Here is a 12,574-nt window from a genome sequence, read left to right on the forward strand (position 1 = left end):
CCAACATACAAACATACTAAATGGAGCGCAGCGGCAGCTTGCTCAATGAAGATGAAGATGATGGCTCAAAGGCTGAGGCAAGACCTCTTCGCCCACATACATATATATATGTATGTATATATAGCCAAAAAGTTTCAACTTTTGTATATTGCATGCGGTTTTTCTATGACATTTTCATAGATTTCATTTTGGCGGAACGGGCTGGGGCAAGATGGGTAGGAAAAGCAGAGTTCAACTTCAAATAGAACTGAGATAGTTTTGACTAAATAAATATATTTATATACCTATAAGTATATATAAGTATGCATATGATTGCTGCTGTTGCTTTGCCTCAATATTACTAGATGAATATAAGGCCCAAATTTCATTTCACTAGTCAGTTTTGGCAACAAAAAGTCAGTCAGTCGATAAAAATAACATAATCTATTTGATTAAAGTAGGTACGTAAACTAAAACTTAAAATCTGTCTGTCTCTGTCTCTGAGACTGGAAGAAAGATCTTTATTGCTTTTCTACTCCAAAAACTTCTACTCTTGCCAAGTATCGCACTTTGAGGAACTTTTCTAAGACAGTTCAATGCTTAAAGCTTTTTCTATATAGCCTGATAACTGCAAATGACACAAGCAACATCAACAACAAGTTTTCGATCTTTGATTACATGTATATATGTGTGTGCCTACATATGTACTTGCATATTGAGGTATATATAGATAGCTGTAAACATACATATGCATGAGAGTAATCATTAATTGAACGATTTATTCAACGATCGTTTCAAGTTGGAACTGGAAATCCACGCTGAAGACGCTGAACTCGCTGAAAAACAAAATATATAAAACCGATCAGAAGAGAGCAAGGGAACATTTCTATCTGGAACAAGTTTTCCCTTTTATACATAGAATGGGGGACTGGAAACCGCACAATCAATGGAAAATCCAAAACGCCAACAGGTTGAGGGTCGCAAAGCGAGGCCGCTGCGGCAAATCTGTTGGCTTGTTGATGGAATTCGCAATCAGTCGATTGCTAACAATTGAGACGAAAGCTACACAGCTGAAACAAACAAGTACACACGAAGCTATAAAAATATATATATATATATATATATGAATATATATATGTTTATTCGTATCAAATCGAGTGAACAGTTGAAAAATTATGGTTCTTTTGAGGCTGTTGCCTCTATTCCTGCTGCTATTGCTTAAAGACGACCATCGGGTCCAGTCCCAGAGACGAGGAAGTGAGTAACTATTTCTATTATTCTATTTATTTTTGGGCCTAATATTCCTTTGCGTCTAGACACAGGAGTGGTGACACATTATGGCAATTGTAAGACATCCAATTTCGGTCCCGGTAGATGCGTTGCCTCAAATGATTGCGATTTCTATGATGTTAATATATTGGATTCAGCCGATAAAGCGCAATGCATTTCCCAAGAAAGACCCGACTTGGTAAGTAGCCAAACGGGGGAAAAAACAAGTCTAGTAAAGAGGAAGGGGGCAGGGTAAACTGGCTGAACATGATTCACTCAGTTTGCCTATTCAAATGTAAGCAAGTAGAAAAGAATAAATAATCCAGCACAATAGTGGGCACTAAAATTGAGTTCCAATATATTTATCTAATCAATTCAATTAATTTGGTTACCTGTTGCTTTTGAACTTGTTTTTTGCTGTACCATGCACAGAAGGGGAAGAATGCATTGACGAATCTTTCGATACTGACTTAATTATTTCCTTTTTCTTTTGATTTCATTAACATAGATCTGTTGTCCACGTGAACAGAACGCTTTACCCATATTGGCTGCACGTATTTCGAATAGAACATCGCTTACAAATTCTGAACAAAAACGACCAGGACCGCCGTCTAGCCCGGATGAGTTGCCCCAGTACCCCTACTGTGGCGTATCATTTGCCTTTAAGGTATTCGGCGGCTCTAAAACACGCATCACGGAATTCCCCTGGACAACCTTGTTGGAGTATACGATATTGCAGACACGGAAGAAAGAATATGTCTGCGGAGCTGCCTTCATTGCCCAGCGTTGGCTTATTACCGCCGCCCATTGTGCTCATAAGAAGTTTGTCGAGGATTATGGACGAAGATTGACTGGTGCCCGATTGGGTGAATGGGATCAGACTACCAATCCGGACTGTATAGTCTCGACCAACGGCAAGACAGAGTGTGTTCCCCCGTTTATTCAGGCGTCTATCGATAAGATTCTAGTGCATCCGGAATTCGATTCCGGTAATTTAACCCATGATATTGCATTGCTACGATTGGCTCAGCCAGTGGAGTGGACCCAATTGCGGCATTTGGAAGCGGTGTGCTTGCCACCGGCGCGGGGACGAGAGGCCAATCAACTGGTGGGCAGTGCCGTCGATGTCTCCGGCTGGGGACGCACCGAGGAGAACTATGCTTTGAGCGATGTGAAGCGCAAGGCAATGTTGCATGTCCAGTCGCTGGATGAGTGTCAGGCGGCATATGAGAGTCAGGGCTATAACCTGGGCGAAGGTCAACTGTGTGCCAGTGGCGGGTTGGGTGTCGATTCGTGCAGCGGAGATTCTGGCGGCCCATTGACCGCCGAGGCAATTACACCGCAACGCGATCGCTTTGTCTATTTGGCTGGTGTTGTGTCGTATGGCAAAACGGAATGTGGAAAATCCGATTTTCCCGGTGTTTACACGAGGATCAGTCATTACATGGACTGGATTGAGGCAACAATCAGAGAGAATAGAGGACGTTAGAGAAGGCGTTTTGATTCCCGCCTGTCACTGTTCAAGGGGGAATTTTCTTTTCCATTCAACGTCACCTCTGTCCCTGACGTCACTAGTCATGTTGGGGCGGAGACTTCTGCCTTGTCTCTTTCAGTTTTTTTATCTACTCTTCTTCACATTTTGTGTACTTTTTTCGTCATATTCAATTCATGTGGGCAATTTGTCCGAGACATGTCAACCTCAACCTATCAGGGCCATACAATCTATAACTAAGATTACGAATTCTGTGACATGGACACACACAGTGGGACATGGCTAAAATGCATGCAAAAACCGCAGATCGAAGAATAAAATATAGCTAACATGAAAATTTTAAAAGGATATGCTAAAGACTCTAAATTCCACAGGGTTAGTTAATCGATTGCCTTGTGTATTCAAAAATACAATAATCTCTGAGACTCTCACAAATTAGTTTCCCTCTCATGGGTTGTATATTTTAAAACTCTTTCTAATGTTGTTATATATAAAATTGGTCAGATGTTTGCAACGGACAGTCCTTGACGTTTTCGATCCCAGTAAGTATACATCTTCTTGATCAGCATGAGAAGCTAAGTTGATATAGCCATGTCCGTCTGTCCGTCTGTGCATATGCGTTTTACTCCGTCAACTTAAAAGCAATAAGGATGAAATTCAGTTTTTAAGCTATATAGTTATCTGGGTGAGATCAAGTATGTATATCTCTATATGTGACACAGAGAACCACAGGTTCGCAGAGTGTAACAGCATCCACTACGTTTTGAACTCTTTTTTTTCTTTATTATTAAAACTATTTTTTTTGACATACAACTTTTCCCTTGACCTAGCAATTAGTTAGCAACTATCTCGTAATCTATTATAAATAAATACTTTGTGTGTACAATAAATTAACCTTCCAATTAACAAAAAACAAAAAAACAAAACAGAGTGCCGGGGTTAACTTTGACCGAGACAAAGTTTGTATATCCTTGCATTTTTTTTGGTAACTCTTTCCTTACTTATGGCCAACAATGTGTAACAAGGCTTATGTTTGAGAAAGAATCACCTACAATCTTAGCATAGGAAATAACGAAGACATTGATCAAAGTCACAGTTTTCCACCGATTGTTCCTAAGGAAGCTATATGATATTGTCACCCGATCTCTATCAAATTTATCACAATCGTTTATAGGTGTAATAACCTTACCCATGTTGAATTTCACGACGACAGCTAAGAAAATAACGAAGTTATTGAGAAAATTCACTGTTCGTGACTTTGGCGTTTGTATTAGAGCTATACGATATAGTGGTCTGATCCAGCTGAATCCAAGATATACAACCTCGGCAGTATATACAAGCAAAATTTCAACTCTGTTGCTCTTACGGTCTTGGAGTTTGCTTTGATCCAGACGGACGAACAGACGGACGGAACTCGTCTCGTCGTGCTGATCAAGAATATATATACTTTATATGGTCGGAAATGCTTCCCTCTATGCGTTGCAAGGGTATAAAAAGCAGAAATTGATAGAGAAATGAAAACTAAACGAAACTAATGGGGTGAGTGAGTGAACATCCTTACATTCCAACATTAACAAACATAAGCAGGCTTTGAAAAAAGGGCTTAAAAATATCAGGAGATCAATTAGTCGGTTTTTGCCAGGGATAATTAAGTTGTTTACTGTCTTTGGTCTCGTGTTGTTGTTGTTGCTGTTGGTAGTAGAGTGACCATGCAGCTGCAGCTGAAATTTTTGTATCCTGCGTGTGGGCATATCGTCTTCGTTTCACCGCCTAACAACCCACCCACGTATCCACCATTCCCCCAGCCCTTGGAATAGAACTCACTCTTCACCCGTTTCATGCTGTGAAGCATTCAGCTTGGGTTTTCCATAGCCCTCCGAAGTCTGGTCACTATAGTTAGAGCCTTGTGCATATTTTGCATTTATGCAAAAAGGCGAATGGCAATGGCAATGTTGGCCAACATACAAACATACTAAATGGAGCGCAGCGGCAGCTTGCTCAATGAAGATGAAGATGATGGCTCAAAGGCTGAGGCAAGACCTCTTCGCCCACATACATATATATATGTATGTATATATAGCCAAAAAGTTTCAACTTTTGTATATTGCATGCGGTTTTTCTATGACATTTTCATAGATTTCATTTTGGCGGAACGGGCTGGGGCAAGATGGGTAGGAAAAGCAGAGTTCAACTTCAAATAGAACTGAGATAGTTTTGACTAAATAAATATATTTATATACCTATAAGTATATATAAGTATGCATATGATTGCTGCTGTTGCTTTGCCTCAATATTACTAGATGAATATAAGGCCCAAATTTCATTTCACTAGTCAGTTTTGGCAACAAAAAGTCAGTCAGTCGATAAAAATAACATAATCTATTTGATTAAAGTAGGTACGTAAACTAAAACTTAAAATCTGTCTGTCTCTGTCTCTGAGACTGGAAGAAAGATCTTTATTGCTTTTCTACTCCAAAAACTTCTACTCTTGCCAAGTATCGCACTTTGAGGAACTTTTCTAAGACAGTTCAATGCTTAAAGCTTTTTCTATATAGCCTGATAACTGCAAATGACACAAGCAACATCAACAACAAGTTTTCGATCTTTGATTACATGTATATATGTGTGTGCCTACATATGTACTTGCATATTGAGGTATATATAGATAGCTGTAAACATACATATGCATGAGAGTAATCATTAATTGAACGATTTATTCAACGATCGTTTCAAGTTGGAACTGGAAATCCACGCTGAAGACGCTGAACTCGCTGAAAAACAAAATATATAAAACCGATCAGAAGAGAGCAAGGGAACATTTCTATCTGGAACAAGTTTTCCCTTTTATACATAGAATGGGGGACTGGAAACCGCACAATCAATGGAAAATCCAAAACGCCAACAGGTTGAGGGTCGCAAAGCGAGGCCGCTGCGGCAAATCTGTTGGCTTGTTGATGGAATTCGCAATCAGTCGATTGCTAACAATTGAGACGAAAGCTACACAGCTGAAACAAACAAGTACACACGAAGCTATAAAAATATATATATATATATATATATATGAATATATGTTTATTCGTATCAAATCGAGGGGAACAGTTGAAAAATTATGGGTCTTTTGAGGCTGTTGCCTCTATTCCTGCTGCTATTGCTTAAAGACGACCATCGGGTCCAGTCCCAGAGACGAGGAAGTGAGTAATTTTGAGTTATTCTATTTATTTTTGGGCCTAATTTTCCTTTGCGTCTAGACACAGGAGTGGTGACACATTATGGCAATTGTAACACTACTAATTTTGGGCCCGGTAGATGCGTTGCCTCAAATGATTGCGGATACTATCATGCCAATATATTAGATTCAGCCGATAATGCGCAATGCAGTTCCCAAAGAAGACCCGACTTGGTAAGTAGCTAAACGGGGGATAAACAAGTCTAGTAAAGAGGAAGGGGGCAGACAATAGTGGGTACTAAAATTGATTTCCAATATATTTTTCTAATCAATTCAATTCATTTCCCAGACAACCGATTGCAATATCTTTTGATTTACTTAGTACGATTGATTGGCCAATAATTGAAGTGATATCTGATAAATGCTCAATATTACCTAGATGATCAAGATGAAGTTATTCATTTGAATCTCTCTTGGCTAATTTAAATCCACTCTTGTTTAGTTGCTTTTTAATTTGATCTCCATATACACTTGTTAGTTGCTTTACCATGCACAAAGGGGGAAGAAGGCGTTAAAAAATCTAGAAAATACTTTCGATACCGAATTATTCCCTTTTCTTTTGATTTTTATTCACTTAGGTCTGTTGTCCACGTGAACGGAAAGCTTTATCCACATTAGTACCAACAATAGCACCAACGATATCGTCCACAAGTTCTCATAAACGTCGAGGACCAGCGTATAGCCCGGATGAATTGCCCAAGTACCCCAATTGCGGTACATCGTTTCCCAATAAGGTTTTCGGCGGCTCTAAAACACGCATCACGGAATTCCCCTGGACAACTTTGTTGGAGTATACGATATTCCAGACACGGAAGAAAGAATATGTCTGCGGAGCTGCCTTCATTGCCCAGCGTTGGCTAATTACCGCCGCCCATTGTGCTCATAAGAAGTTTGTCGAGGATTATGGACGAAGATTGACTGGTGCCCGATTGGGTGAATGGGATCAGACTACCAATCCGGACTGTATAGTCTCGACCAACGGCAAGACAGAGTGTGTTCCCCCGTTTATTCAGGCGTCTATCGATAAGATTCTAGTGCATCCGGAATTCGATTCCGGTAATTTAACCCATGATATTGCATTGCTACGATTGGCTCAGCCAGTGGAGTGGACCCAATTGCGGCATTTGGAAGCGGTGTGCTTGCCACCGGCGCGGGGACGAGAGGCCAATCAACTGGTGGGCAGTGCCGTCGATGTCTCCGGCTGGGGACGCACCGAGGAGAACTATGCTTTGAGCGATGTGAAGCGCAAGGCAATGTTGCATGTCCAGTCGCTGGATGAGTGTCAGGCGGCATATGAGAGTCAGGGCTATAACCTGGGCGAAGGTCAACTGTGTGCCAGTGGCGGGTTGGGTGTCGATTCGTGCAGCGGAGATTCTGGCGGCCCATTGACCGCCGAGGCAATTACACCGCAACGCGATCGCTTTGTCTATTTGGCTGGTGTTGTGTCGTATGGCAAAACGGAATGTGGAAAATCCGATTTTCCCGGTGTTTACACGAGGATCAGTCATTACATGGACTGGATTGAGGCAACAATCAGAGAGAATAGAGGACGTTAGAGAAGGCGTTTTGATTCCCGCCTGTCACTGTTCAAGGGGGAATTTTCTTTTCCATTCAACGTCACCTCTGTCCCTGACGTCACTAGTCATGTTGGGGCGGAGACTTCTGCCTTGTCTCTTTCAGTTTTTTTATCTACTCTTCTTCACATTTTGTGTACTTTTTTCGTCATATTCAATTCATGTGGGCAATTTGTCCGAGACATGTCAACCTCAACCTATCAGGGCCATACAATCTATAACTAAGATTACGAATTCTGTGACATGGACACACACAGTGGGACATGGCTAAAATGCATGCAAAGACTGCAAATCAAAGATTAAAATATTAAATTTTCCCATTGACATATTATTGCAAAACTCTCACAAACTGGAATTAAGTTAAAAAAATCGAAAAAAAAACGAAAAACCATTCGAATTTTGAAAACGTTTTCAGAACACGGAACATCCTGCGGTTGAGGCTCGTTTTAGTCATAAACTTAATGAAGCATTCCTTTATCCATTTGTTGTAAATTTTTAAACTTTTTATAATGCATTTGTTTTTTATTCAACAATTATTTTATTCACTGTGACACAGAGAAGCACAGGTTCGCAGAGTGTAAAATTTTCCACTACGTTTCGAATTCTTTTAAAACTATCTTTTTACATAAAACTTTTTTGTTTATTTAACAGTTAGTTAGCAACTATTTCGTAATCTATTATAAATAAATACTATGTGTGTATAATAAATTAAACTTACAATTAGGAAAAAAAAAAAACAAACAGTAATTGATGGAGAATAGAAAACTGAACAAAACGAATGCAGGAAGCAAGCAGAGGGGGTGAGTGAGTGAACATCCTTTCTTCCTGTTTAACATTCTTTTGACCTTTACTTGGGGCGGCCGAAAATAACCGCTCGCCGACACCGATCGCGATGATCCCGCATTTTGCCATCGGGACAGGGTCGAGGCAGCTTCCTGGATACCAGCAGCTGTCCGGTAAATGTAGTGCTTCGCGGATTGTAGAATATCAGACGACGAGCTTCTGTCTCTTGCGGGCATTGCGAGAGCAGGACTATTACGACAATTAGGATTCCGATAAGTAATCTGTGCAAATGCATGATTATTGTGAGAATTGAAGAGGTTGAGTTTTCTTTGGATTTTCAATCGATTTGGTTGGGTTTTCGTTTGTAGTTTTTTTCGAATTTTGAGTTTTGAATTTTTGTTAACAATTAGTTTTTCTTTTCTTTTTTTTTTGTGGAGCCGGCACGCGCTTAGTTTGTCCGCGTTTCGCTTCGCTTTTATTACTGGGCGCGTTCCAGAATGTTGTCCCTGTCGATATTGCCCTGCCGCCAATAGACTAAATCAGTCCCCCCATATATACAAACAGACATACATACATTCGATAAGATAAGCCAAAGACATTCCATATGGGTCTACTGCGATAAGATAGCTAATGTGTAGCCCTCGGCTTCGTTTGCAAAGTTTGTAATGTAAATTCATCCAACTGGACGAGGGCGACCAAATCATTTTATTATTGATTTCTATTTGTGGTGACTTACCCAACGTTGGGTACGTCTACATATATAATATATATAGTGTGTGTGTGTGTGTGTGTGCATACCTGTGTATCACCTACATATGTTGTTTTGTGACGAAGGCATTCGGGAATTTGTAGTTGGAATCATGGAGGGAAAATTTCCTAGCTTAAGACACATAAGCGAATTTCAAATACCCTGTATACACTGGCAGCATTTGGCTTACAGCTTTTCCCTCTTGTCACAGTCAGACTCCAAAATATTTAGTTTGTGAGATGGTTGATGAGACACGGAAATGAATTACACTAACCCTCCCTTGATCACAGAGATCATTTCCGTTTTGCAATCTGCCCTTGTCAATATACTTCTTAGTCGTAGATTACTAATAATAGGGTATACAAATTCCACAACAATGCGCTGTGGGGGCACTCAATGTAGTTGCTAATTGTTCTAATAAAACAACTTCGTCATCGCCGGTGGATCACTGACCATTAATGGGGAAATGCGCACGCCATGGTCTTCAATCTTATCATTGTGACGCTGTCTCTTCCGGTCGCAGAAACCAAAAGTCAATTGAAATTTCACAGAAGCGCCTGAAATTATGCTCAAAGCAATTTGTGAAAATTGATTTCATACAAAACGCTTGAAAGAAGTACTACAGAAATTTCGATTTGAACACTGAAGGAACTGGAATGAACTAGAGCATTGCAAAGTACTGTACTTGCAATACATATTGGCTCATAATGCTATTGCTTTAGGGTTCTTGAATCTGACTACTTATGGATATAGTGTGTGAGGTAAGGAAATGCCGTGATCGCATAAATCATTGGCTAATTTGTATGATTAATGTTAGCATTACTTTTGTACATACATCCCAGAGTACATTTTGGTAAGTAAAGCGTGCCATTAAAATTTGCCTCAAATGCTCTCTCTAGAATCTTTCTAGAGGTTACCAACCAATTTATTTTCACCACATTCCATAATACATTATTTGCCCTGTTGCCTTAACTGCCTACTTCATTATCGAATTTTAAGCATTCATGGAGTGTGCCAGTAAATTTTCATTCAATAAAATATAGTACCTTCGATGGCTGATATGTCAATAACAACGAAATACTATATCAGAGTGGCCAGGGTCGAAAGAAAAAACAAAACTGAATCATCCGATACATAAATGTTGATTACATTATCCGCTTTGGGTGTTTTTGGTCTGACGTAGGGCCAAAGTCGTTACCAGGTGCAAAGTCTGAGAATCGTACCAAAACTCACAACACACTCTATAGAAAATTTTACAATCAATTTCAAAAGCATTTCTTTTGTCTTTGGCATATTCAAGTGATCGATGGATTTGACGTGACTTGAATGAGTTTAAAAGGAGCTTCCAGACTGACGATGACGACAGCAAAATGAAAAGAAAAAACTAAGCTCTACCCTTCATATCTACCAGGGCTATAATTCTCTTTTATAATATGATAGTAAATTTGTTTTATTTTTACTAGCAGCGATAAATTCACGTTAATAAAACCCATAGCTCTGGGTATATATACTAATTTGGCCCATTGCAAAAATAGAAATGTATTTTTAGAGAAAGAGAGTGAGAGGTTTGATATCTCTTGTTTTCCATTGTAACTCGACAATTATCTGGACATTTTATTGTCAAGCAGGCATTATAATTGCAAATTAAAATATTTCCGATTCAACTTGAATATGTATTTAACTGATATGACCCATACGACAGCTTTGCTGCTATCACTGATGTTGATAAACTCCAAAACCCAATAATCGAGTATATAATAAGGTCTATCTATCTCTGGATTTCGTTTGCATTGTAGATTAAGAAACTATTTTATGTCTTTTATATCCTTCTTCACAATGAAAGTTATTTAAATATAACTTTAAAGTACTTTATTCAAGTCACTTTGACTATGCGAAACTTTGTATTAATCGACATTTGGAAATTAGTTTTAAATTAGTTTTAAAATATGAAAATTAGTAATTAAAATAATTGACAGTAGATCAGAATATAGATATAGGTCACTTTCTGGATTATGAATGTATATAATTAGTGTCCAGGAGCAACTAATCCATATATTATGAAGATTATATATCTTTATTACGAAAATCACCTAAAACATTTGATTTATAAGCACAACAGCTGAAGAAGAAAGAATTTAGACTTTGACTTTATTTTCCTGTAATTCTTAACTAGTTTAAGCGTTGAAGATTTGAAATGGCCATGCAATTCTGGAGTTTATTAGAAAAATCTGCTAATGGAACTTGAGATGATTCTTAAATTACCCTCAAGTCCGCTAATAACAGATGACAGATGGCATAGTCGACAAGAAAAAACAATTATTAAATGACTTTTTTTTTAAACTGGGCAAGGAGGATAAGAAAGTCTTTCAGATCCTTGGATAGTTGAAACTCTGAATCCAGTGATAAATCAAATCGATATTATATATCTGTAGTCATTATGTTATCCTGTTTTAGGCTTGTTGTCTGTTCCAAGTAAATTGTTGATTGATGTCATGTAGTTTAGGTAGAGTGCGAGGGTTTCTTTTTATTGGCGTTTTATAAATATTATAATAAATAAAGTGCATAAATTAATGATTCATCCTTGGAATGGTTTGAGTGTGTTGGAGATTCGCTTTGGTTTTTTGGACATTTTGAGTGTCAGCACTGTACACCATCTGCAAAATACAAACAAAAAAAACAAACAACACTTTAGTGTTAAGATCGATAATGCATCTATACACACACACACACACACACAGAAAGATTCATACACAAACACAAGGTCCTTAGGTTATATTTCTGTCTTAGTTGGATATTCTATGCGCCAATTTGTTGATGCACTGTACCAACAGAAAGAAAGATAAACACACACACACACACCTGCGTTAAAGGCTATAATGCGACGACAGTTGCCACGATGATCCCGCATATGACACTTCTGACATGGGACATCCATGCGATGGGTTGACAAGATTTGGCTGCGGGCTATACCCGGTGGGGCTAGAAAGATCACGCGACGCGATTCACTTGGTGCGGGGGCACAAATCACAATCACAGCACTCAGGCAGAGCGCATAGAGAAGTAGCTGATATAAACGTTGCAACGTCATGGTCATGACTCTTTTTCTCCCGCTGTCGCAATCGATCTGTCAGAGACTTTTCCTCTCTTTCTCTCTCTTGTGAAATAGTGTAACAATCTGGCCAAGACGATTTTCTGTAGCCTCTCTTCAACAATTGTGATACTTTTTTGTTTTGTTTCTTGTTAACTAACTAACTAACTGGCTTGCTCAAATGCCGGCATTTAACTGATTATATGGAATTTGGGCAAGCAGTTCTTAAATAAGAAGTTTGCCTGGCCTCAGTTCGCTTGTCTTTCGGAATTGATAAACAGCAAAATGATCACACAGGGTGACACAACAGTTGAAGCCCTTGTCAACGATATTACTCGAAAATAAACGACTTAACATTGTAACTTTAGTTTTTATCAAATTCAGCAATGATTTTATAGAAATAGTCATTTAATTT

The 12,574-nt window shown here is 38.9% G+C and overlaps 4 protein-coding genes across 4 annotated transcripts; 2 read left to right on the plus strand and 2 right to left on the minus strand.

The window, feature by feature from the left end:
• Window positions 1-1,062: 1,062 nt before the first annotated feature.
• Window positions 1,063-3,088, plus strand: LOC137587030 (serine protease easter-like). The gene is made up of 3 exons (XM_068303268.1): window positions 1,063-1,236; window positions 1,296-1,447; window positions 1,757-3,088. The coding sequence occupies exons 1-3, from the start codon at window positions 1,155-1,157 to the stop codon at window positions 2,735-2,737; spliced, it is 1,215 nt and encodes a 404-aa protein (XP_068159369.1). The 5' UTR covers window positions 1,063-1,154; the 3' UTR covers window positions 2,738-3,088.
• Window positions 3,089-5,778: 2,690 nt separating this feature from the next.
• LOC137587207 (serine protease easter-like) lies at window positions 5,779-7,864 on the plus strand. Its single transcript, XM_068303512.1, has 3 exons — window positions 5,779-5,931; window positions 5,989-6,140; window positions 6,545-7,864. The coding sequence occupies exons 1-3, from the start codon at window positions 5,850-5,852 to the stop codon at window positions 7,520-7,522; spliced, it is 1,212 nt and encodes a 403-aa protein (XP_068159613.1). The 5' UTR covers window positions 5,779-5,849; the 3' UTR covers window positions 7,523-7,864.
• A 352-nt stretch (window positions 7,865-8,216) lies between these two features.
• On the minus strand, window positions 8,217-8,814 carry LOC137587209 (uncharacterized). The gene has a single exon (XM_068303514.1). The coding sequence runs from the start codon at window positions 8,616-8,618 to the stop codon at window positions 8,388-8,390; it is 231 nt and encodes a 76-aa protein (XP_068159615.1). The 5' UTR covers window positions 8,619-8,814; the 3' UTR covers window positions 8,217-8,387.
• Window positions 8,815-11,543: 2,729 nt separating this feature from the next.
• On the minus strand, window positions 11,544-12,375 carry LOC137587208 (uncharacterized). The gene is made up of 2 exons (XM_068303513.1): window positions 11,931-12,375; window positions 11,544-11,725 (listed from the first exon to the last, which is right to left on the minus strand). Exons 1-2 carry the CDS (start codon window positions 12,163-12,165, stop codon window positions 11,709-11,711), a joined length of 252 nt encoding a protein of 83 aa, XP_068159614.1. The 5' UTR covers window positions 12,166-12,375; the 3' UTR covers window positions 11,544-11,708.
• Window positions 12,376-12,574: the final 199 nt, after the last annotated feature.

Source organism: Drosophila tropicalis, unplaced genomic scaffold (genome assembly GCF_018151085.1).
Source record: "Drosophila tropicalis isolate 14030-0801.00 unplaced genomic scaffold, ASM1815108v1 contig_158, whole genome shotgun sequence".
NCBI classification, from domain to species: Eukaryota; Metazoa; Arthropoda; class Insecta; order Diptera; family Drosophilidae; genus Drosophila; species Drosophila tropicalis.